Raw genomic sequence first — 26194 nt, 5'->3', positions numbered from 1 at the left:
ATTATCTGAAAACTGCTCCCATTTTGGGAAAGAAAACTTATGTCCTATGAATGCAATCCCTAGTTGCATGATAACATATCAATATTATTGGTAAATCATGTTTCAAGATTTTTATATAGCCTAAAGGTAGAATTTTAATTTGGAATTCCCAGTGTGTAATATATGCCCTGATTTGCATATTGATGAGAACTTGATAGACACCAATAAGTATAGTTTCAAGTCAGCAATGTTACCTGAAGGCAGTGGCCATATGTTTGCATGTTCCATGCACCCATGCCCACTTGATTCTGCATGAGTTATAATATTTAGAACTGCTATAATTCTGTGTAAATCTGGATCACTTAAATTGTATTAAAAATAAGTGGGATTTAAGCAAACTTTATGAAGAATTGGTGTCAATGCTAAGCTAAATGGTCAAACTAAACATTGCATAAAGTGTGTATGAAATTTCTGTAAAAATAATTCAGTTGAAATTATAATTGAAAGGCTGTGTGGAAAGGGATCCCTTTAGTTCAGTTCTCCGAAGTGTTTAAAAAAACTTTATTGCTAATATACAGGCATCTTGTTTATAGAAAGTTAATTTAAGCAGGCAAAAAAAAAATTACCTCTCATACGGGTATTAAACTGTTCTTTGGAAAAGCTGTTTTGTTCTTTGATTCAGCTGTGAAAAACAAACACGACATAAGGCTATCTGAACTCTTTATTTGCCACATTTACAATATTAATAACACTGTTTCCACAAGTTGTCACATCAAGTAAAAGATCTTCATTCTAGACTGTCTTTTGGGGCCAAATTGAGACTGGATGCATGCATTTAATAAATTGTAGTTTCAAGTAGTCATTTTTGTAAATAATTAGCTTCAGTGGAAGAATAAGTTAGCATATTGTATGCATCTAATGTTGCAAATGTACATACTGCAAACTTTCCTATTAATCAACAGTCAAGCACTGTAAGTTGGGTCTCATACATAATGAATTGTGCTTAAGCCTCCTGGGTTTCATTGATAGAAAAATAAGAGAAAACACAAGTGTAGTAAGCTTTTGAATAAAATTTAACTAGATTGCTCTGCATCCTGTAATTGTTTTGAAATCATTAGGGAACAGACAATTCATCTGTAATTTTGGGGGTAGTTTTGTCTTCATCTATCAACAGAAGACTATTTAAATGACATTCAGGTGTTGAGGTAACAACCTCTTTTTTGTTTTCACATGGAATGTTAATCGTCTATATTTTTAAATGTCCACATCATAATGTTAGGCAGGGCTTTTTTGGCAGAAAAAGCCCAGCAGGAATTCATTTGCATATAAGGCACACCCCCTGACATCAAGCCAACCGGAACTGCTTTCCTCTGCATTCCTGCATTTTAAAAAGCCCTGATGTTAGGAAGTCTTTACATGTGTTTTTTTTTTCCAGAAAATACATAAATGTCGTGATTTTAAGTGTTACTGAAGCTCCTTAGAAAAATATAGTATCTTTCTATTTTAAGTCACATTAATAATATTTGCTATCCAACCTTGCCAGCTGATTCTGCAAATATTAGTGAGAGAGACAGAGTAAAAGGGAATAGTTTTTCAAGTCTCAGCTATGGTAGAATACTGTTTCATGGCAGAATCCTGTTTCATTTGCTCATGCTTTCAGTGCAAATAGTCCTAACAGTTTAAAACACAAAGGAGTTTTGTGGCATCTTAAATGCAGACAAATTTATTGTAACACAAGGTTTTGTAGACAATAGCTCATTGTGTTAGATACAAGTTTTGTGAACATTTTGAACTGTGTCATAAAAGAAACAAACTGAGGACAAAATATGAGGACCATATGCAATACCCTAAGCTCCTTTGAAGAAGATAATATATATGATTCATGTATTCATTTTGTGTTGTATGTCCATTTTCCTCTGACAGGATCTCAGTGCTTAACTGGTCTTTCGCTTACATTACAGCAAAGAACAGTGGACTATTTCAGCACTACAAAGCAAACTCTTGAATATTTTAGTTTGCTCATGATATGCCATTTCTATTGTGCCATACCTGTTTGTCATAAATGTGCTTATCCTTAATCCAGGATGCCATACACAGAATTATATAAAATCTAGTCATGTATAAAGTATCAGAATCAGAATATTGATTCTGATATTGTTCTTCCTGAAAGGGATATTGTTTTTCCTGAATCCTTTGCTATCTAAAGTATGATATGGGAAGAGTCATTCATTTCATGTTTTTAGTCTGCAGGATACTTTATATCTGGAATATACACAGGAGCTTAAAGTTGGTGAAGTTGTCTACCTGCTGTCATTCTCCTAGAATGATCACTTGACATTTCAGAGAGTTCTGAGGGAGAGCAGAGAAGCTCTGAGAGAATAACTGATATAAGGGTGAGCAGCTGAGGAAGTTGCTGAGAATTTCTGAGTTTGTGTGACTGCTGAAAATTCTGAGTTTGTGGTTGCTGGGGAACTGCTGTTGTTTGGTTGAGTGGGGTGAAGGTGAAGGTGATTGTTGCTGATTGATTAGGAGTGGCTGTGTTCCCAACCCTCTTTGCATTGTTAAGCTGAGCCTTGCCAGAGAGCTAAAGGGCTCTTGGGCTGTGGCCCTTAGCCTGGGGGCTCTGTAAGGACCAAGAACCCAGATCCCTAATTTCCTTGTGCTCCCAATAAGGTAAGTTGACCTCCAGAAGGGGAGCCACATAAACAAACAGGATTTAAAAGGGGACTGTATATATATTTTTTTTTTAAAAAAGGCTATCATGAAGGTAGAATGCCAGCAGGGGGTGGCGGCTTTCCAGTGTTTTGCACTGAGTGTCACATGTATGACTATCTGCCCATAGGACAGAAGTCTTGGGTGTGCGCTCGATGCAAGGAGCTCCTGGTCCTCAGGAAATGAGTTCGTACCCTTGAGGCCGAGGTGACTGACCTGGAGAAGCAGAGACAGTCAGTTAGGCACTCGGGGAAGACTCTCGGAGCCATATTAGATGAGCCCCACTCTGAATGTGGCAGCCCCATTGCTGCCAGGGAGCATGAGGGTCGAGAGGGAACAGGGCACCGTGCTGAGGATAAGGGGAATGCACTCTCAGAAGGGACCTCTTCTTCAGTTGGTGAGCGGGTATCCTTTCACGCCAAGGAACCATCCCTGGACAGGGAGGGGGGGGGGGTCTTGGTAGTTGGTGATTCGATCCTTAGGCAAGTAGACAGCGGGGTGGCAAAACCACATACTGACCTTATGGTGACTTGCCTGCCTGGTGTGAAGGTAGAGGATATTACGCGTATAGTAGAAAGGCTGATAGACAGTGCTGGGGAGGAGCCAGTGGTCGTGGTGCATGTTGGCACTAACGATGTGGGGAAATGCAGTCGTGAGGTCCTGGAGGAAAAATTTAGGCTGCTAGGCGGGAGACTTAAGGCCAGGACCTCCAAGGTAGCCTTCTCAGAAGTGCTACCTGTTCCACGTGCAAAGCAGGAGAAACAGGCACAAATTAGAAGTCTCAATGTGTGGATGAGACAATGGTGTAGGGAGGAAGGGTTTAAGTTTGTTAGGCACTGGGATGCTTTCTGGAACAAGCGGGAGCTGTACAAAAGAGATGATCTCCACTTGTCCCCAGATGGAACCAGGCTGCTGGCGCTTAAAATCAAAAAAGGTGGCAGAGCAGTTTTTAAACTAAATCTTGGGGGAAAGCTGACAGGAGATAAAATGTCTCTGGTTTGGGATGACTCATCTCTTAGAGATGAAGGGTTAGCTGTTGCTTTTCTACCGGGTAATGGATCAGAGTTGTCCACTGAGATGGTGACAAACAGTATGGAGTGTCTGCCAAAGTCTCGAGGCAGCAGGAGGAAGGTTGCGGGCCTAACTTGCCTGGGAAATTATAGAGGTTTGTAAACAAACACTAGAAGTGTTCGAAGTGAAATTGGTGAGTTGCAATGTTTAGTGTTGGGGAAAAACATAGACATTGTGGGAATTTCAGAAACTTGGTGGAATGAGGAGAATCAGTGGGACACAGTGATCCTGGATATAAGTTAAATCGGAAGGATAGGGAGGGAAGGGTTGGAGGTGGGGTGGCTCTGTATGTCAGAGAGGGTATACGATCCAATGATACTGAGGTCAGAGAATTAGATTCCCTTCTAGAAATGCTTTGGGTTGAAATAGAGAGCCCAAAAGGAAATTTAACTATGGGAGTTTGTTATCGCCCACCAAATCAAAAGATAGAGGACGATTATAATATGATCGAAGGATTAAAGATAGTGGCCAAACGTAAAAACTGCCGTAATAGGTGATTTTAACTACCCGCAGATTGATTGGGTCAATATGTGTTCTGGTCGAGAGAAAGAGATTGAGTTTCTTGATGCTCTCAATGACTGTGCTATGGAGCAGATGGTCTCAGAACTTACCAAAGGTGGGGCAATCCTGGATTTGGTCCTAAGTAATGCCCAAGACTTGGTGAGAGATGTAAAAGTGATCGCACCAATTGGGAGCAGTGACCATAATGTTATTGATTTCACCATTTGTATAAATAGAGAGTTGCCCCAAAAGACCAGCACAACCATGTTTAACTTTAAAAGGGGTAAATTCTCTGAGATGATGAGGGATGTGAAGAGGAAACTGAAAGGAAAGGTAAATACAGACAAAACCCTTGGGGAAGCTTGGAGGCTATTTAAAACTACAGTCCTAGAAGCTCAAATAAAATATATACCACAAGTTAGGAAAGGCACAAACAAGTATAAGAAAAGGCCTGCATTGTTAACAAACAAAGTAATGGAAGCTGTAAAATGTAAGGACTCCTTTAAATGGTGGAAAGCTAGTCCAAGTGAGATTAATAAAAGGGAACACAGGCTGTGGCAAATCAAATGCAAGACTATGATCTGGCAGGCAAAAAGGGACTATGAGGAGCATATTGCAAAAAATATAAAGACCAACAATAAAAATTTCTTCAAATATATTAGAAGCAAGAAACTAGCCAGGGAGGCAGTGGGGCCCTTGGATGACCAAGGGGTAAAAGGATTACTGAAGGAGGATAGGAAAATGGCTGAGCAGCTGAATGCATTTTTTGCCTCCGTCTTCACTGTGGAAGACGAGAAGTGTTTGCCCACTCCAGAACCACTAATTTTGGAAGGGGTGTTGAAAGACCTGGGTCAGATTGAGGTGACAAGAGAGGAGGTCCTACAACTGATAGACGAATTAAGAACTAATAAGTCACCAGGTCCGGATGGCATACATAGACAGGTTGCTTACCTGTAACTGTAGATCTTCGAGTGGTCATCTGTGCATTCACACACATGGGATAGAGCGCCCGCACCGATCCCCGAATCGGTACCTGTGCTTGGCACCAACAGGCATGCACAGGCATCCCAGTGCGCATGCTCGCCAGCGTGAGGATCCCACCAGTTCCTTCCTGACCGCTGGAAGCCCCTACTGGAGGGAGACCGTCAGCAGTGGGGAAGGAGGGTGGGTAGTGTGAATGCACAGATGACCACTCGAAGATCTACAGTTACAGGTAAGCAACCTGTCTATCTTCTTCGTGGTCTCTGTGCTTCACACTCATGGGAGATTAGCAAGCAAGACATACCTGGAGGCAGGAAGACGATCAACCAGAAAAAACAGCTTGCAGCACCGCAGCTCCCAGATGAGTCCCAGACAATATATGCTCTCAGCCTAACCTACCTCCCAGACGATTTCACTGTGTCATCAGGACAGCTCAGCAGGTCAAAGATGTGAGTGACTACAGCAATATTACACAGGTCTCCCATCCTCGGTGTTCGAGACCCTCCCTAACAATTGGGCATGTGGAGGATATAATTGGTGGCTTGCTGGCTAGGGAGGTTCATCAGCTCCTTCAACATCACTAAAGTAGTGCTGTCAGCCTTGTTGATGGGTGTCCTAGTGACTGTTGAGCCCTTGAGAACCAAGGAGATTCTGTGCAATGCAAATGCGCTGAGCACATTTATCTTCTGCCAGGGAGCCAGCGGTAAAGCATCTGTCTTCCCACATACAACATGGCTTGAATGGTGCTGTGTCTAGAAATCCATGGAAGTCTCTAGGTGGTGGTAGCTCTTTCTGTCAGGGAGGGCCAGCATGCTGCAGTGGTTAAAGTGTCAGACCTGGGAGGCCAAGGGTTAAATCCCCATGGTATCATGGAAGCTTGCTGGGTGACTATAGGACAGATATATCCTCTCAGCCTAACCTACCTCACATGATTTTTTCTGAGGGTAAAATGGAGAAGAGAATGATGTAAGCTGCTTTGGGTCTCCATTATAGAGAAAAGCAGGGCATAAATAGAGCAAGTACTAATACTGAGGGCGTAGCCTGACTAGTTGATCGGTTAGAATGTTTCAAGTGATGTCAGATTGATTTAGCCAGTTTCATATTACATATGTATGTGATAAACTAAGGGAGAGCGCTCTTGCTGTATAGGGAAAAGGTCTGGTAGAGCTGGGGTGGGGGAGGATCTGGCTGCCACCAGCCATAAAATGTTTTTTGGGGAAGCCACTGCACAGCTTGATATACTCAGCTGGGGCTGAGGAGCTGCAAAAGAAAAGAAAACTAGCTCTGAAGTATAATTAACTCTTCCTTATTTATTTATCTATATTCTCTCTCACACACACCATAGAGCACTCTCTTTCCTGATGCTGAGTTGGTTAGACATATAGTTGAATGTTCAAATAGATATAATAACTAGGTAAAACAAACAAAAATTTACTTGGACACAGTAAGTAGAAGGCCAGTGGAAATAAATACAAATCTAACTGGACTCAGGTAAAGGGGTTTTAGTGGAGGGAAGCAGAATGCTAAGGTGCTACAACTTCAGATTCAAAATTTGGAATGTCAGGAGATTTTGTCATTTTAAAGATGGTTCTACATAGCACCACTCTAGTGACCAGATGTGACTTGAAGACGGCCAAGCACCTGCTTTTTCCCATTCTGCAGTCTGTGAGCACTGTTCATGCTGAAATACAAGTTACCTGGCTTAAGTAATGTGTCAATATTTCTCCTTGTTATTGGTCTAGCAACTTCTGTTTTTTTACATTTATGAATTATGGAGATCAATTTTTCTAGAGAGAATCTATCAAGATAGTACTTCATAGTGCTGCTACTGTACAATTGATTTTACATTTATAGTTGGTTATTTAAAGTGTTTGTATGAACTACTGTGTGTGTCCTTTCCCAATATGCTCTCTGATGCATTTGGACTTATTCATATGTCTCGAGGTTTATCTGGCTTTGCCATTAAATGCAGAAGTCTTGCCTGAGTTTGTATTGAGATGAAATTGGAGCCTTAGGTGTAGAAATTATGGCTAGGATAGAGCTTTCTGCATCAAGCTTAATACATTTGTATGTCTTTTAAATTTGGAGCTCTGAAGTCTACCCAAATACAAGTTTTATCATATAGCTTCATAAGAATACAGTGGACTACTTCTCATGTATAGCTGTAATTTGGCTCTTCTGATAACTAATCCTTAAAGCACCCACCCTATGCTCTAGGCAAGTAGCAATTTCTTTAGAAAATTAGACTAATTTTGTCATTACTTGCCCAAGATAAAACTGTTCTATTTTTTAAATGAAACACAACACACCCATGATGATTATACCAAGGTTGTATGGATGAAGGGGTTGTGCATTTGAAGCTAGATCAACATATGCTGCTGGTAATGGAGTTGGACATATCACTGTTGAACAGTAGTCTGTAAAACAAACTCCCATTGGAACTTCTAGACAAGCCTAGATGCTCAAAAGTAGGACTTTGATCATTAAGTTATCTTATAACTTATTTTTTAAACACATTTAAGATGGTGCTCAGGGCATACATTAATCATGTGGTTCTTTTGGTTGATGGGAATTCCAGCCCCCTCCCTCCAAAAAAAAAAAAGAGTCCTCCAACAGTGGAATTTTGGATTTTTTAAAGAAATCAGAATTCTGAAATGGTATGCAGGTCCCAAATTTTCCCAGATATTGATATGGAATTTATATCTGAATTGGAAAAAAACCCTCCCATGTAAACCTCCCTAAGCTGGAGTGGTTGGAAGGCAGAATTTTCCAATGGTGCCCAGAGTTGAAATTTCTTGGAAAATGTTGCACTATATCTTAATGCATATCTTCTCAAAAATATGAATGTGATAAAAAATGTTCCAAATAAATTCATGTGTAGGTTAATACTTTGAGAACTTTGAATAGGATGAGGGGGTAGTATTGCACACCAGATTGGTGTGTTGCCAGTACTTTATTGCAAATAGTGACAAAGTGGACAGAAATCATGACATTTAATCTGACACTGCTACTGTTGGAAAATACTAAATGATTACAGATTACAGTACATTTTATTCATGTTTGTGAACTGAGAGTACTTTTCAAAAGCTAGTGTGACTTCTGTATGTGGAAACTGGAATGAAAGTTCCCCGCACCCTAAAGTGGATTTGTCTACATGTTTATTTTGCTTGCCCTGAATCTGAACTTGTATTTTCTGTGAGTCAACTTATGTGTTACTACTATCAACAACAATATTGTAATATCACATTTTTCTAGAACCCAAAACGGATCAACTTCCTTGTTTGTGCTGATAGGGATTGGGTTGAAATTATTTGTGCTGAAGGTTGACTCTGCTTATTTTGCTGTAGCAGTAGTACAGGTGATGATTGGCATGTGAAGATTATCTTTTGCTATTTGGTTAATGCCCTTTATGCTTGCTGGTAAAGAGGCCTTTTTTTCTCCCAAGATTTCAGTACAACAAGACAAGAAGTCATTATTTAGATGTTCTGCCCACTTGGGAAAGTCCTGAGAATTTTTGAACAACCTTATGCTGCAACTCGATAATGATTTGGATTTATGGATTCTAGTATAGAAAGCCCCCACTGTCATCCTCACTGTTATCATGAGTACTGTCTTTTCATACTCATTTTAATGAAAGTGAAAAGGATTATGAATAGTTCAGGTCTTTGTATTAAAGAGAAAATGCACACAAATAGTAATGGTAAACTTTAATTGGGGGAGGGAGGGGACAGATCAAGAGCCTGCATTCTTTTGGATCTTTAACAAAATCCCTCTTTATTTGAATGTAATACATTTTTCATATAGAATAAAAATTTCCTTTGTAACAAATATTAAGTAGGTAATCCTAGGAAACCACTGGAGTAGAGTTCTGCAGCAAAAATGAGTTGGGTAATTCAGGAGTAGGCAAATATCTCAGTTTAAGTTATATTTTATGGATATAAAATTATGCCAAAGCCCTCCTGAAGAATATTCTGAATTGTTACATTTAAACTGATATGTAAGGTGAAATACAGAAGAATATTTCATCCATGATCATGGGTCACTTTGTAAACCTAGCATCTCACTGGTTTTATATCCACAAAGAGGACAGTAGTAATACAGGACAAATGACTGGGGAATCCAGAAACAGAAAGATGTCAAACTACTTTTAAGAAATCGCTGAAATAGATAAAGAAGAAATGTTCTTCATTAGGGCCCTAAATTTCAACTGCTTTAATATAAAATTGTGATGTTGAAAATATTTTGAACCCTTTAATGTTCATATTTTAAGACCTATCTACATAGGGTCGAGCTATTCTAAGTTACTAGTGGCACAGTTACTAGTTGCTAAGTTACTATAAGCCACAGTGTGTGTATATATAAAAAATTTTACCACTGTGTGACACAGAGTGTTGGACTGGATGGGCCATTGGCCTGATCTAACATGGCTTCTCTTATGTTCTAAGATTTCTCTAGGCTTCTGTGGCATTTTCAGTCAACAGTAGTCTACTTTTACTCTGCTGGAAACAGAAGTCCTAATTTGCTTGCTTAATTTCTGTGGGAATTGTTCTTCTTAATAAAATAATCAACACTTTTACAGTGCAATCCTAAGGAGAGTTACTCCTTAGGAGCTGAGACTGGAGTAACTCTTCTTAGAATTGCACTATCACCGTTGCTATTCAGAAGTGTTTAGTTGGCAAATTTGTTTTACAGTTGAACAAAAGAGACCTCTAAAATTTCTGAGGCTTGAAATTATTATTATTATTGTAGGCATCAACAATGAGTTATAGATTTTTGAAGTCTGATGGGTTTAAACCTGTAACAAATAAGTAAGAACTACCTGGACTTCTCCACCTGTCTGGAAACATAGCTGCTGTATTTCTGTTCCTGTTTTTAAGCTAATTCTCATTTATTCAACCAATTAACTTTGTGTAAGGTTCTTTAATAAATATCCTGTTAGACTGTTTTGAAGGATTCTTTTAAAAATTATTTTGCAGTTAGAGTATGAAACTTATTAAAGTAATGTTATCACTCTTCCAGCACTGTGGAATCCTTGGTTTCTTGTGAAGTATGTGAAGCCCCAGAGGAAATGACAGAGCCTCTGAAACAGTGTGTTGCCTGGCTTCAGGCCTATTTCTGTGAGCCCTGGATGACGGAGAAACTGACAACGCCTCCTTTCCACCATCCACTTTTGGAAAAAGGTTTGTAAATATGGCTAATAAAATTTTATTCCACCTTTCCTCAAAAGGGATCAGGTTGGTGTTCATAGTTTGTCCTTCTCTTTTTACCCATACTATTGTATGGGGTAGGTTAGGCTGAGAGAGTGAGTGAGACTAGACCAAGGTCACCTGGTAGGCTTCCTGGCAGAATGGGAACTAGAGTGTTCCAAATCCTAAAATCAAACTCTAACCCAAGTGATACTCACTGACTCAGGAGCCACATGTGGATCTTTGAGATGCCACTTGTGGCTCTTCTGAGCACTGTTCCTCATGGCGCCAACCCCTTGTTTAAGGACAGTGCACAGTTTATTTAGAAATAAGAGTAACATCATCATTACTACCAAAATAAAACTGTGTTTTTCATATTCACAACTTGTCCATGTTGATTACATCAACTTTGTGTCTCATGTTTTGTACATGAAACTTGATCAACATATGCAACTAGATGAGGTGGTAGACTAGGGGCATTCAACTGAATGAGGTGGTAGAATAGAGCATACTATTTATTTATTATTTTATTTTATTATTCAGTTTTATGTTCCTCCCTCTCCACATGCAGGCTCAGGGTGAATAACAACATAAAATAAACATATAAAAGCAAACAATATAAATAACAATTCAGTTCAGTAAAAACAATAAACACATGTGTGACGGAAAGCAATGGGTTAACCATAAGCTGAAGACGCATAGGGCTGCGTCAGGTGACCTGAGGGTGGGGGCAAAGTGCTCAGAGCTCTCAGGGAGGGAAGTAGTTGAGTGAGAGAAACTGCTGAGGCAGGAGTTCAGTCAGTTGATGTCTGACAGAGTGGAGGCCTGTCAGAGAAGTCTGTCAGTGGGGACCTGACAGAGACTGAGAGGGTCAGCTAGTGCCGGCCAGAAGGGCTGAGAGGGCAGCTGATCCTGTGAAGAAGCTGGAGACGGGGAAGTCTTCCAGAGACTGCCAGCTGGACAAAACCAGCCAAGAGGGCTGTGTGTGTGTGAGTCAGTTAAGACCGGAATGGTCACAGACACCGGGAAACTACTCTAAAGATCTAGTGAGGAGGTTGAGGGAGTGGATGTGGGTCTGAGACACCAAGAAGGGCTGAGAGGAGAGACTCCAGTCGAGGGGTGAGACTAGACACATCAATCCCAAGAGGCCAGACCTTGGCTAGAGGTGGAGAGTGAGTGAAAGGTGGACTGTGTAACTGTGAAAGACGCAAAACAAAAGAAAAAGTGAATGTAAAGCCTGAAACAACAGAACAAAGTATAAGCCTGTGTAAATATCTCCCATATCCCCAGTTTAAGACATTTTGTTATAATAAATCTGTGGTTTAAGTTAAAGTTCTCGTGAGCCTATATATTTTGTGGGAAGAATAAACAAAGCTGCTGTAGTCCCATCAAACAAAACAAGTAAAATACCCCGAAGAGACTAAAATATAGAGATCTAGTGAGGCCGTGAGGCTGGCGCTGCTATAACATGAATGCTAACTCATAAAACAAAACTCCTAGTAGTGAGGAAAGACAACTTTACATGCTTAGAGGTATTTTAGTAGTTAAAAAGGTTATATTATGGTTTGATGTTATCATTTTGCATATTTAGGGGTGGGTGGTATGCAAAATATATAGTTGTCAAGTAGCTCTTTTGGTTTATGAGAATTGTGAATGGGGTTGTCCATGATCTATGGAATATCACTATGCTATACTAGCTGATATTCTAGGGATATCAGATGTAGTGCTGTTAAATATGCCCTTTTGATATTGTTCCAGCCATGTGAGTGAACTTATCCACAAGCAGTTCCTACATGGCTGAAGAATGGTTAAATGATCCAAGTTGGCAGAAACTGATTGCCCAAAGGTGTCAGTTCCAGGGAGGTTGAGTTATTTAAACATTCTCCCAGTCTTGGGTACCCATCTCACCCTCTCCCCTTGATGCTGGGCCACAAATACCTTAAATATGTTTTGATTGTTAGTTATCACAGAGATCACATTTTAATATAATTGGTTTTACTAGCAAGACATTTCACAATGACTGAAAGAGGCAGAATGTATTAGAGTAGCATACTTATAATAAGGTCCTGAATACTGAAATGGGCGTGTTAGTTTTGCTATACACCACCACAACTTTTAGACTACACACTATTTTTACTATATTACCAACAGGTAATGTTAAACTGAAACTCTGCATAAATAGTCCTCATGGTTTGGACATAATAGTTTATTGTCATATTTTAGTAGTGGCTTCTCTATAGCTTCAAAATTCGCATAGCTGGTGAGTGAGAGAGTGAGCTATGAATTGGGAAATCCCACTCAAAATCTTGCCTCTGCCATGAATCTAAGACACTGTCCTCAACTATCAGTTCCCACATCTGCAATTCACGTATGATTACAAAATGACTACAATATAGTGGATATGAAGTGTTTTGAAAACAGGAAAGCAATATGGAATGCTAAATATTAATATGAAAAATATATTGGCTTTTTCTATATGTTGGAATGCAGAGATCAAGTGGAGTACATAAAGAGCTAAATTAATGTGTGCATGAACTGCTGCTATTGCTAAAAGAAACTCACAGGATTTCCTATCAAATGGGATGCAGAATGTTTGGACTTGGAATTCCCAGTGGTTCCTACCTGATACTGTGTAAATGTTTTCATTATACAAGTGTAGCAAGTAGTCTCCTACATCCAGTGTACCTCTGTGGAACAAGCTAGATGCAAAGTTACTATTCTGTGTAACAATACATGGTGTCACCTACCCAGAGTTTGCTACATGTTACAACCAGTGAGAATTTCTTTCCAGTGAGTTACTGCCTGAAATTATACAGCAGCATGGGTAACACATCTAACAAACAGAAAGGTGTTGGCGGGCTATCTGCTGGAGTGAGATCTTGACTACATTTAGATAAGAGCAATGTCATAAAGAAAGGAAAGATTAAACTACAAATGAGCAAAGAGAACCTGTTATCTGAGAAGAAATTGTAAATCTGTTTTAACAGAGGGAATGGATGAGCCAATAAGCTGAATTCAATGACGAATGGACTGATCCTGAAATCAGTGTTGCTGTCAATGAATTTATAGGCTTAGCCACTGGAAAATATCCTAAGGCTGTCTTCCTCAGTAAAATGAGAGCAGTACATTTTCAAACCAGCTGGTTTGTTAAAGAAATGAAAAGAAAATTGGGTGCCCAAAAAGGCTTCCCTCTGCCTGTGACTAATAGCAGCCCTCAGGCCATATTGTTACTCCAGCATGCAGCAGTCACCTTCGAATGAGACCCTTTGGAAGCGTATGTTTTTCTTAGCTATGTTGTTCATTCAGGTCACAGTGCCAAAGGTGCATAAACCTCTAATTTAGAGAAAATGTACCTTGCTGTGCCTTAATTTAAGTCCCCAGTGTTGTGTTGTCCACTAGGACTATTATCCTCATCCATTGGGGCTCTGCTAGCTTTTTTTCCCCTTGCACCGAACTTCGCTTTTATCTCTGCATCTATTCCACCAGCACATGATTATTGTGGAATTAAAGGGCAAACTCCTGCACACTCACATGAGCAGAGCATCTAAGATGGCAGGATTCTTGTCCTTCACTTACTTTTCTCAAATGCTGGCCTTCTACCACTGCCCCTGATTGGGCAGACAGGTAGCATACAAATCTTGTAAATACATAATATTAAATTATCAGATTGAACGGCAGCCCTCAGTGAAACCAAGTATTTGACAACTGATGTGTGTTTAGCAGAACAGTGGAACCATCACTCATACAGAAGGACACTGGTTATTGCCTCGACTCTAGCTAGGGTATTTGTGACCTATTCTATGCTCATAAAGGAATACCCAGCTTTCTAAATTATAGTGTTTCAGAATGGATATTAGTTTGTAAAGACAGTGGTCTCCACCACACACATCTTCAATGTGGTTTTCTATGGCTTCTGTTATACATGTGGGGATAACGCTCTTATGTCCCATGGAGCAAACAAGAGAAAGCAGAGAAGTGGTAAAGTAGATATAAAAAGGTATACTTGTGTGTGTGCATCCCCACCCCCAAACCAGCTCACAGTTAGTTGCAGTTTGTAATGATTTTCTGTTTTACATACTCTCCTCTTCAAAAGCTGTTGTAATCACTTGTGACTGTTCATCTGTGCTGTGGCCTGCCAACTGTTTTTGTAGGCATAGACTCTGAATTATTTGCCTTGATTTTATTTCTCTACACATTCCGGTGATACCTGCATGTATACTTTTTGGAAACACATCTCCATCTCAAAGTTTAACGGGAGAAAAGCTGGTTAGCTGAGGTGGCTAAAGGCAATTCAGAATGACAGCAGAGCTCCAAGTAAATGAGCAGAGTAAGCAAGGACAAGCTGTCTCTTTACCTGCTGCTTGGTTTCTGTTTGAATGTGACTCTCCGTAAGCTGCTGATGGGATTTTTCTTTATCCATTGCAACCAACCCGTTTACCTCTGCATATATGTGATGAGCCACTTATTTGAGAACAATTTTTAATGAAATCCTAGCATGCGAATAATGGGGATGTACCTTTATCCCCTGTGACTTTTCCCCTTGTAGGCAGTCACATTGCACTTCCAACTAAAGGCACACGAGAAACTGGCTGGGAGAAAGCCTTGTTGCATAGGTTTTTCATGAACCAAATGATGTTAAAATTACTCTTAAGCTAAAAATCCAGAAATTTTGCCAAATAAAGGTAATGGAATCTTGATCCACTCTTCTATCCCATATCACCTGGAATTGTAGTAGCATTGTGTCTTATTATCCAGAAGTTCACAAAATTAGGTACTGTGCTGCAAAACAACATGGGGGGGAAATATCTCTGTGTTGTGTGTGTAACCCTGTTTTGGAAAAACACTTGCCCATAAAAATGGAATGCAAGGGGTCAAGTGTTCCTTAGACGCTAGCTTTATTTTTACTGTTGAAACTCTGAAAGCAGAATAGCTTGTAAGTATTCTGAAGATGCTGGGCCTGCAGCTCAGTATGCTTCTTCTGCAGTAAACTTACACTGAACCTTTTGTTTTACACTTTAATTTTCAAGCACTTTTCAGACTTAATACTAAAGTTGAAGACAAAGTCCACACAGTTTAAGAAAGTACCTTTCAAATAGTTAAAATCTATTATTTTTAATAATAATGGAAGGGCCATTACTAAAAATATATTTAAAAGCATTTGGAATAGTAGTTGGATGTGCAGACCATTATATTTCCATTGTTTGCTTTAATTTGGGTTTTCATGAGAAATTGCTTGATAAAGCTGGAGTATTTTAAATCTTCAGATCCCATTTTGTTAACTGTGATATGGTAGCAACTTTGTAGGAAAGAAACAGCTAGGAAAAAAATGTAATTCTTCCAGGCTTGAAGCCTGGTGAAGTACTTTACAGGGGCAGTGGGAATCTTGGCCTATTGCTTTCCATAGCTACCTGTGAAAAAAGTGAGGGAAGGGTAATGGAAAAAAAAAACTGATCAAAAGAGCAGGAAGAGATAGAAGACGCCCATGAATTCAAAGACACCAGTGCAGGCTGTCAGATGTTTTGAATCAATACAGAGAGGTCACTTCGTGGCAAGCCTGAACAGTTTACATAGCAGGAAGCTGATACTTCTGTACATCTCAGTGATTTGGAATGTGAAGAGTAAAGGAAACCCTTGACATAGGAGAGAGCAGAAGGAAACATGTTGACTCGTGATTTAATTGCAAAAATAGTGTTTTTAATAACAAGTATGAAAAACTTACAAATATTGCTTAAAGACTGATCAAAAGCTTTTCATTTCTGTAGTACATCTGTAGTACAAGCAATTAGATCAGTACTGCTGGAAGATGAGAAGTTTTGCCATCTTTTGACCTCTTCATTTTGCTATAACTTCGTTCTTTTAGTAACTGCTTCGGCCGAAATAATCCAGTATGGCTTTTATTAGGGTACTTAGATTGGGGGTGGGGGACCTGTAGTGTGTGTCTAATTTTAGTGTTATGGCAACTGCAAAGCTAAAATGTATCAGCTGAGGACACATTCAGCAGGGACAATATTTGGAGCTAAACAAGCCATTTGTCAGTGTTCCCTGTGTCCTTGAAGCATGACACTAGAAAATGTGTTGGAACATGACATTAATCAACATATTATGGGGGACACAGTTGGAAATGTTTCAACCTATTTCTTATTACAACTCTTCATGTCTTAGGATGTAGAATGTCATCTGCTGTCATCCCACCATGTCACTTCCAGCTCTGGTCTTCAAGCTTCTTGCCATACTTCTTCCTGTCCCTGCAACAACCCAATTCTGCCAGTTTGATTCTGCAACAACGCATTTCTGCCAGTCCATTCTCAAGGATTTCCCTTTTTTAGCATAAACATTTCTGGACATCTTGTTCTCACCATATGTTCTTTTCCACCACTGTTTTGTAGTCCTTCTCACTACATGTAAGACTTCTTTGTTTTCTCTTTTCATGTTTTTCTTTCATAGAGTGTAAACTCTTTAAGAAGGCAGTTACACTTCTTGCATTCAGTAGAATACATTTTGAACATGGTGCTAAGCAATATGAAATTAAGTTGCTAATTTGGTGCCAGATCTCAAGCATGACATTAAAATCAATAAGGCTTCTAAGTATTTTAGGATCTCTGTCTAAACGGGTTTAGATCTTAAAAAATCTACAGTGCATTTCTAGAAGTAATTCCCTTAGGAAATAGATAAATATTTACAACTTAAATTTTTGTTTAGCCATGCTTGTGACTTTGGTTAATGGCATAATGCTTACAAGATTATCCAATGTGCGTTACACTGATATAGCACAGTGCTCAAAATATTTCTATGAAGTCTTTGATCAACAGAGTTAAGAAGGTAGGGAAGTCTAAGCAGCTTTTAACAGAGATAAAGAAAATTAAATTAATACAGATAAGGCAGATTAATATGGAAAACTTGATCTAGCATCATTATGATAAGCAATGTTTTTTCCCTTTAAAATGACTTCTTTTAACCCTATTAATTCTATAAAATATGACAAAGGTAATTGCGAAACTGATCTAAGTATCAGAATTGAAATGGCCATGCAGCATGGGACCTAATTATACTCTGAAAAAAGCCCAACATTAAAGCGATAGCAAAAATGAAAATTATTACAGCACTAATAGCATACAAACATACAGAACACAATCTTAGGTAGGAAGAAAATAAAATATATTTTTACAGTAGCAAGTGTTATTAGAATGGAATGTGCATTAGTATTAGATGGATGTAAATGTTCTGTTGAATGAATTGTCATTTGAAGAAGAAGAAGATATTGGATTTATATCCCGCCCTCCACTCCGAAGAGTCTCAGAGCGGCTCACAATCTCCTTTACCTTCCTCCCCCACAACAGACACCCTGTGAGGTGGGTGGGGATGGAGAGGGCTCTCACAGCAGCTGCCCTTTTAAGGACAACCTCTGCCGGAGCTATGGCTGACCCAAGGCCATTCTAGCAGGTGTAAGTGGAGGAGTGGGGAATCAAACCCGGTTCTCCCAGATAAGAGTCTGCACACTTAACCACTACACCAAACTGGCTCTCCACACCAAACTGGCTCTTGAGTGAAGCCGATAAGGAAACCGCCATTCTAATACTTTTTGTTGATAGTGACACACTACCATTTGGGAAGGCAGGGTTGAAGAGAAAATGTACTCATGTAACTAGCAGAGAACTCAGTTTAGAACTATTCAAGGTGAGAAGATGTGGGAAAACATAAAGAAGGCCCCCTTCACATTTACCATTCTAAACTGGAAGTTATCTATTGTTGGTCTGGTTCCGAGTAAAGCAATACAGGGATGGACGTTTCATAAAACAAATTTCATTCCCTTTATGAGCTGTCTTTGAAGCAATATGACCATTTCAAACAGCGCTGCACTTTTTTCCTGTTCTTTTTTGCCATGTGAACTTCCTTGAACATTTTTTTTAAAAAATGTTCGAAGTTGAGCACTATAGTGCTAGACCAATACAGCGCGTCAGTTCTGTAGTGGCACCACAGAGATGCCTTGGCACCATTGAGATACATTGTGATTGTGGCTGCTGTTAGCAACTTCTGCAACTCCAATCACTGATCACTGATGCTCTGAGCACCTCCTACCCATTGAGCTACTTTTATTCTCCTGTATCCATGTAACAGCTGCAAACTCAGTGTATCTCAGTGGTCCTGCAGTAGCACTGACATGCCATGTTGGTTTGGCACTAGAACGCTCAACTTCAAACATAAAAAAAAATTGAGGAAGATTGCATAGCAAAAAATGGCAGTGGGAAGTGCAGCACTATTAGAAGCATTGCAGACATTTTAAGCAGTACACTACAGTGATCTGGAAGCACAAAGAAGAGGTGAAAACAGAAGAAAGTAGTTGGCCTCAAGAATGGCTCAACCACACTTTGCTAACTGAACACAGACATCTTTGTATGAAAGGGTAAATAAAATCCGTTATCAGGCAGTTGCTAAAATGGTTGTATCTGAAATGACACCAAAAAATGTTAGTAAAACAGATTACAAAGGCTGTCTGAAAGAGGCCATAGCCTCTTTTTTCCCTCTAATAAAGCCTCAAGAATTTGTTACAGCTAGAAAAATACCTAAGCAGCCCCGTGGCGCAGAGTGGCAAAGCTCTGCTCTCGACCTTCCTGGTGGAAGCTGGGTTCAGGTAGCCAGCTCAAGCCTTCCATCCTTCCAAGGTCAGTAAAATGAGTACCCAGCTTGCTGGGGAGAAAGTGTAAATGTGACTGGGGAAGGCAATGGTAAACCAACCCATTAAAAAGTCTGCCATGAAAACGTAGTGATGTGACATCACCCCAGAGTCGGAAACGACTGGTGCTTGCACAGGGGACTACCTTTACCATTTTTTAGAGAAATATCTCCAAATCACATCGGGGCACTTTGGTAGGGTAAGCCCTCATTATTGAACCTGGAAATGTAAAATTTCTGGAAACTTTGAAACCATGAGAAGGAATGTTCTCTCTTGGAGGGACAAAGAAATTAGGGGGAGGCTTTCTTATTGAGTCTATACTTATTTTTCTGCTTTAACAATGTAAAACCAATCATTTGTAGTTATTTAAAATTATATAATTGGCATATTTATGCGATTTAAAAATTGTGAATATACCCAATATTAGTGAGAGTGGCAGCCTCTTCTCCCTTAACATTTGGATCTTACCTTTTGTCATCTGAAATAATAGCAAGTGTGTTACTTGAACAGAAGCAGTAAAACTAATAGCACTATACCAACAAAATCAATTGCTCTCTCTCTCTCGGCAATAAGTTCATACCTTGAATAAAACTTCTTAAAGGTGCTTTCTTTGTATCTCTCACATGCAATTGAGGGAACTGGGCAAAGTAAACTCTGGCTCTTTCCCTCCCTCCCCCTCTCTTTCTCCCCAATGGATGAGGGGGAGGAGCCTCAGCCCTAGGCTCAATGACTCTGCAGTGTGATTGAGAGAGCCTGGCAAAGCAAGTTCTTGCTCTTTCCCTCCCTCTCTCTCCAAGGGAGGAGCATCAGCCAATGCAGGGAAGACAGGCTTTGCTCTGTAGCTCCTGTGCGACAGAGAGCCTGGCAAAGCTAGCTGTGAAGCAGAAGAAAGCAAGACAGAGGGAGAAGGAAGTAGACAACAGCCAGTTGTTTGCAGCCCACATAAAAGCCCTGTGGGGTATGGATCTGGCCCATGGGTGTTGCATTTGACACCCCTGATTTAAAGACTTTTTGGTTGGGGACATTCAGTGTAAACTCCAGTACATAAAAATAAACAATATAAAGTATATTTTGTCATTAATCAGAGTAAGTGACCTCTTTGAGACTTTACTACTTTTTTGTCAGAGTTTACTACATGATAGACTAGCAAATGCTTCTTTCTCAATCATCTTTTGCAGGTTAACAAGCATGTAGAAATGGAAGGGGGAAGGACATGTAAGGAAGTACTGAAAGAAAGCATTAAGCAGTTTACCAGTCTATTCTCCCCTGCAAATTAATTTTCTGTCACACATACATGCATTACAAGGCAAGCATAGAACTTGGGGTGCTATTTTTGCTTTTAATGTGTATCGCCATCCTAAGTAGTTGCTAAAAGATAAACAGCTGGTATAGAACTCTTTTATCTGTTTGGTTACCAATTCCACAGAGAGTCAAGCATGCTCAACCCCACTGAAATGAATGGGCTTAAGCACATTTAATTCTCTATTAGATTGTGGCCACTAACACTCCCTTTTGTAAGTAAACTCAGTTGTACATAGTATGATTTTAATTATTTTTTCTCATGGTGGAATTATATGAAGTTTCACTGTAATCCTGTTCCCATTTACTTTGGAGTGATTCCCACAGAGCTCAGTAGGATTTGCTTCTACATAAAAATGCAGAGGATCAGCTTCTTCAGAGAATGAGAATGTCCACTTCATTTCCCCCCTCTACAGTCTGCACTTTCTGATGATGTGAATCTTAAGTAATTAGCGACTTGCACATTACTTCTGTGTGCTTTTTCACTTTCAAATGTATATACAAGCAACACTTGTAGAAACCATGCTAGACAGTGTCAAGTGCTTTATTGCTATTTTGCATATCTACATATTGCAAATTTCATATGTGAATAGCATTGATAAATAGGAAGTCACAGTTGTGTTGCTTGTTTAACATATTTTTGCAATGTGGTACCTTCCATAATTTTCTTAAAACAGGTCTCAAAATCCCCACCAGGGAATAATAATAATAATAATAATAATAATAATAATAATAATAATAATTTAAAAATCGCTTCAGTTTCTTTCATTGTCTGTGCTGTTCACAATGGCTGTTCACATAGTGGCTAATTTTACTTTTCCCTTTTGTTTTTCTGTGACATCAATTATTTACATCTGCACAAAGCTCTCAAGTTTAGTGCAGATTATTACTGATTGAACAAGAAAGTTCCTATATACTTAATTAAGTATAAGGCGACAACTCTTAAAACAATTATTGGAAGTGAAGTTCCGTTGAAATCAGTGGGGCTTGAATAAATAGCTTGATAGCTGTGAACCATGAACAGAGCACAACATTCATGGAAGGAATAGTTGTCACCAAACTACACCAAAAGTTCTGTTCAAGATGGCGACTGATATGGAGCTCTGGGCATGAGCTCTGGCAGCATTTTTGCAATTTGATCTAAAAAGCAAGGATAGGACTAAGCAGCAAGCCAAACTTACCTTTGGAGAACTGGGGGACCCACAGCAGCACCTACAGAGCCCAAGTAACAGTGAAAAGATCAGTGATGAGGTTGGGAGACAGAGGCTGCATGTGGAGGACTTATTTGTGGCCTCTCTGGTGTGGAGCCTTGGATGCTGGCTCGAACATCTGCCTTGCTCCAGATGCTGGTCTCAGCTTTGCCATGATGATGTGCCTCTAATTGGTTACAATGTCCCCCTATTCCATCATGCCTCTGCCCAGTGGTATTGGAGTCAACCCAAACATTGGCCTGCTCACTGTGGCATTTTGCCAACTTACCATGCCATCTGACCAGCCTGCCACAGCCTCTTGTTTCCCTGTGTTAGGGCTCCCTGCCCATGTTGTCAGGTGGCTTAATGGAAAGAGTACTGCCCTAATCATAGAGCTCTTTAGCTTCATTGCAGTGCTAGGTCAGGGGGACTTGAGGAGGAAGCAAGAGCAGCAGTGGAGTCTACCTGGAGGGCCTATAAAAACAACTGGCCTGGATGGATCTGGAAGAGAAAGCCATATGCTGCTACTGGGAAGTGCTGTACTGGAGCTGTGTTTGTGTGCCTCAGAAGAGTGAGAATAAGACCTGGACTATTTGACCATATTTCACTCCACCCCATTCCAGCCTTCTTCTGTGGGATTCTACCTAGCCCCAAGGACTTCCAAGGACATTGCTTATGTGGGTGATTTTGCCTTGTGGCCAATGGGGTATGGATGGCTCCCAAGAATTTTGTTGAGCTTGGGTGTCTTGGAAAGATTGTGAGGAGCTGTGGACTTTAAACATCTATTTTCACTGCTCTAATAGCAACAACTCTGTCTCCGAAAACCTTTCAGGTCATTGAGTGCTGCTTGTTCTTCTCTGTTAGCATCCCTTACATTCTGGTTTTTAAAAACTTTTTAAAACTTAAGTCTAACTTGATTACATTGAATTTGTTTTTCCCATCCACCATTAAAATGTTAGTCTTTCTTAGGAGGAAAGGATAGTAAGGAAGCTTGGGTGAGGGGGTTTTTGGTATGGGAATGTTAACCAATTGGATGTAAACTGAAGGATTTTAGATCACTAATGGTTTTAGATAGCTGTGTCCTGTACTGTAGGTTATGGGGGGCAGGGGTAGAGGAATGAATTAGAAGATGGAAATCAGGGATCATTTCATAGAAGAAGAGGTGCCGGAGCTCATTAGTGCAATATGTTTTATGTTTTGGTTATTTTACCAATTTTTGTGAGGAAAATGTTAGAAAGTTTGTCAAATCTTAGAGTTCTGCAAAATTATCATGGGGGTTTGAGAAATGGAGCCCAGAAGCAAGTTTTGGAGGGGGGGGGTAAAAAAGAGCACAATAAAATTTAGAGTTTAGAGTACCCAAAATGAAGCCTGATGGAAATAGGGAACATCTAGTCCATCACTGGACTAGAGAGCCCAGTAATCAGGGGCAGAGGGAGGTGTAGGTGGTGGGAGAAGATTGTGAGAAAGGAGACAAATATAAATATGCTTGGTCTCCTTCCAGCCTTTGTCCCATCCCTAGGCACTTTGGCATGAAGGCTAGGATTTTAAGCTTCCCTTCAATGTTATGTTGTACAGCACCAGATCCATTAATGATAAGACTAATAAACTGCAGGATTACATGACAGCACGGATTATGGCTTGTTGCTTGTGTGACCAAGACCTGTATATGAGAGAGCAAAACTCTTGCCTTGCAAGAACTGCCCTCCTCCCAGCTTCTCAGTCCTTCCCAGTGTCAAACTTGGGCGGGGGGGGGAGGGGTAGCCTTACTCATCTTGGAGGATTTTTCTTTCAAGCTACTCCTTATCCAAAAAATCACCAATATTGATTGTGTTGGACTGTGAGATGCTGAGATGAGTTTAGCTGTCTGTCTGGTGGACTGACCACCAAGCGCACCACTGGACAGTCTGCTGAGCCTTCTGGACACCATAGTTGGCTGGGCCTTGAAATTTCCAAGACTATTAGAACTTGGGGGTTTCAACATCCATGCTGGCGAGGCTGCATCCTCCATTCAGGCTTCAGATCTGGTGTCTTCCATGGCAACGCTAGGGCTCACTCACTTTGTATCAGGACCAACACATCAGGCAGGCCACATTGTTGGATCTGCTTTTTGGCATGGAAACAGATGTGGATCTGACTCCAGAGGAGGAGTTGCCTTTGTCAGACCTCTTGGTTTTGAAGCCGTAGCTGGGTATTCCTACCCTCCCCCCCATCTAAGTGGTGAGCCAATTTATGCTCACCTGTGGAGACTAATAGATCCTATTGGATTCCAGAATGCTCTGCAAGGATCCAATGCTTATTGGTACCTCATTAGATAAGCTGGTAGAGGACTGGAATCTCTGGCTCTCTGATGCCATCCTCTGCATTCTTGTGGGAAATCATCTCCCTGGTATGCCACTGAATTTAGGGGGATGAAATGAGAACCCAGATGACTTGAGTGAGTTTGACAGCAGGTGCATGACAAAGCCACAAGAATGTCCTATAGGATGTTTCAGGGCTTTTCTTGTAGAAAAAGCCCAGCAGGAGCTCATTTGCATATTAAGCCACACTCCCTGACATCACCATTGTTTCACACTGGGCTTTTTTGTAGAGAAAGCCCAGCAGGAACCTATTTGCATATTAGACCACAATTATTAGATCCTGATGCCAAGCCAGCCAGAGCTGCATTCTGGTGCATTCCTGCTTAAAAAAAAAACCTAGCAGGGCTGTCTTGTGGGGTTGTGATGTAGGTAAGGTTGTGCAATGGGACCATACCATAAAGTTTGTCAAGTTTTCACATGCCTCATGTTCTTTTATGTCACCTCAAATAGGCTTCATCCTCACTTTCTTCATGCACAGCATTTTCCAAGGTAAAAGATAGTATTTATGGTGATGGACAATTACTGAGACATCATGAATGATTTTGGGAGACTAATTGAAAAGAGGTTAGGGACATGTTTTGTACTTACGTACATTATTTTTTAAAAATAGGAAGTGGATTAGTGACAACTTCTATGTTACATACTGCATCAGTTCTTTGTTCTGTATTCCATTTACTAACCTTCTGAAAAGAAGTTGGTGCATCAGATGTACCCAATAAGATTAAGGATTAGTGTCACTTTGAAAACTCTAGATTGTGATGATATTACTGCACTCTGACATTTCCTTGTTCACCATAAAGTCCAAATGGAAAAGTCACCACAATGGGTTCCTGCACGCTTTGGACTCAGTAGTTTTTATGGCCAGCTTATGTGAGGTAATGCAGGTTTGGTTGCACTTTTTTGGGTAGAATACAGACAGAACTCAATGTACAACTTTTTCCTTTTGGAACATTGTCACCTGTGTCTTAGTAAACAATGGCTCCCATTTATTGCTTATGGTTTCTGCTTTCTGTAAACGAAAATCAGATGAAATATAAAACAATACCCCATGAGTATTTCCAGAAAAAAAAACTGATTTGGAGAAGTATTGTTAAAAGTTAATATCCCATTCCAGAGTCATTTCTTATGCAGAGGGATGCGGGAGGGCTCTAAGTAAAAACATTACATCTCATGTATGGAGGGTTTGGGTGTCAGGAGTCGTAAAACACACGTGACTAATTTCTGACACCCAAGACAAACCTTTCTATTGTGTGTTATTAACTACATGATGCATTGGAATTTGGCTTGGGGTAGTAAATACACCCTAGACATAATTTGCATTTGCATTTACATGTCATTTAGGCAAGTGAATCACTTTGAAAGCATTAAATATTTCAATTATAATGTTATTGATTGCTGTTGCTCTTTTTATTAACTAAATATTACTTGCATTAATATTGTATCAAAAATGTGCAGTATTGACCAATTCAATCTTTTAAAAAAGTTAATATAAAAAATATTTCTGTATGACCCAGAAATGCCCTTTCCCTACCTATATCTATGTCATTTCACCAAATCTGAGCAACAGCCAATATATATTTATAGCAAAAATACTTACAGAGCTACAAAAGCATACTTTGCACTGAAAATTTGCATCTCATCCCTCTTTTCTGGATAAAATATGCAAGAACTAACATAAATGGCATACTGTCTTTTTTTTCCCTGTGAAATGGGCCTTTGATGTTCAAGAGGAGCCAGTGTTAAAGAACATCCCTAGAAGGCTGTAGAAAGTGTTCCTATTTATGACAAATGTAAAATAGTACAGATCTAGCTGAATATGTTGGTATCATTAGTTTGTGAATTGCATCCTTGAAAATAACTGTGAAGGAACCAAATCGGTTTAAAAGAAGATAACAAAATGGTTTAAGCTACTTAGGTTGAATGCCAATTATATTTTAATATTCAGCTGAGCATATTTTACTAAGAAAAAAGGCAGCGTCGGCGCATGCATAACTCATTGGCAGCGTCGACCAGCTGTGCCACTCTTCTCTTCGAATCACTTTGTGCATTTTAGTAGCATGGTAATTTAGTAGAGAACTACCTGAGTGATGGCATTTTCAATGAGCAGGTAATCTACAGAGAATTTTTATATGGTTATGAGTTCTGCGCTTCAGCCTGGCAACACAAAAATACATCAAGACCAATTACGGTATCAACTTTCAGCGTGATACCCTTGCCACGCAAGTGCATGTATTTCTGCCCCAGGCA

At 39.9% G+C, this 26194-nt stretch overlaps 1 protein-coding gene across 2 annotated transcripts in view; it reads left to right on the top strand.

Moving 5' to 3' along the window:
- MGMT (O-6-methylguanine-DNA methyltransferase) overlaps positions 1-26194 on the top strand; it is a 301096-nt gene that overhangs the window by 213434 nt on the left and 61468 nt on the right. For both annotated transcript variants that reach the window (XM_060241416.1, XM_060241415.1), the window contains exon 4: positions 10264-10424. In XM_060241416.1, coding sequence (XP_060097399.1) covers positions 10264-10424 — 161 coding nt within the window. The remainder of the gene's footprint in view (positions 1-10263; positions 10425-26194) is intronic.

The sequence above is a fragment of the Heteronotia binoei genome, chromosome 6, assembly GCF_032191835.1.
Source record: "Heteronotia binoei isolate CCM8104 ecotype False Entrance Well chromosome 6, APGP_CSIRO_Hbin_v1, whole genome shotgun sequence".
In the NCBI taxonomy this organism is placed as follows: Eukaryota; Metazoa; Chordata; class Lepidosauria; order Squamata; family Gekkonidae; genus Heteronotia; species Heteronotia binoei.
Note: the sequence above shows the minus strand (reverse complement) of the source record. Positions and strands in the feature narration are given on the sequence as shown.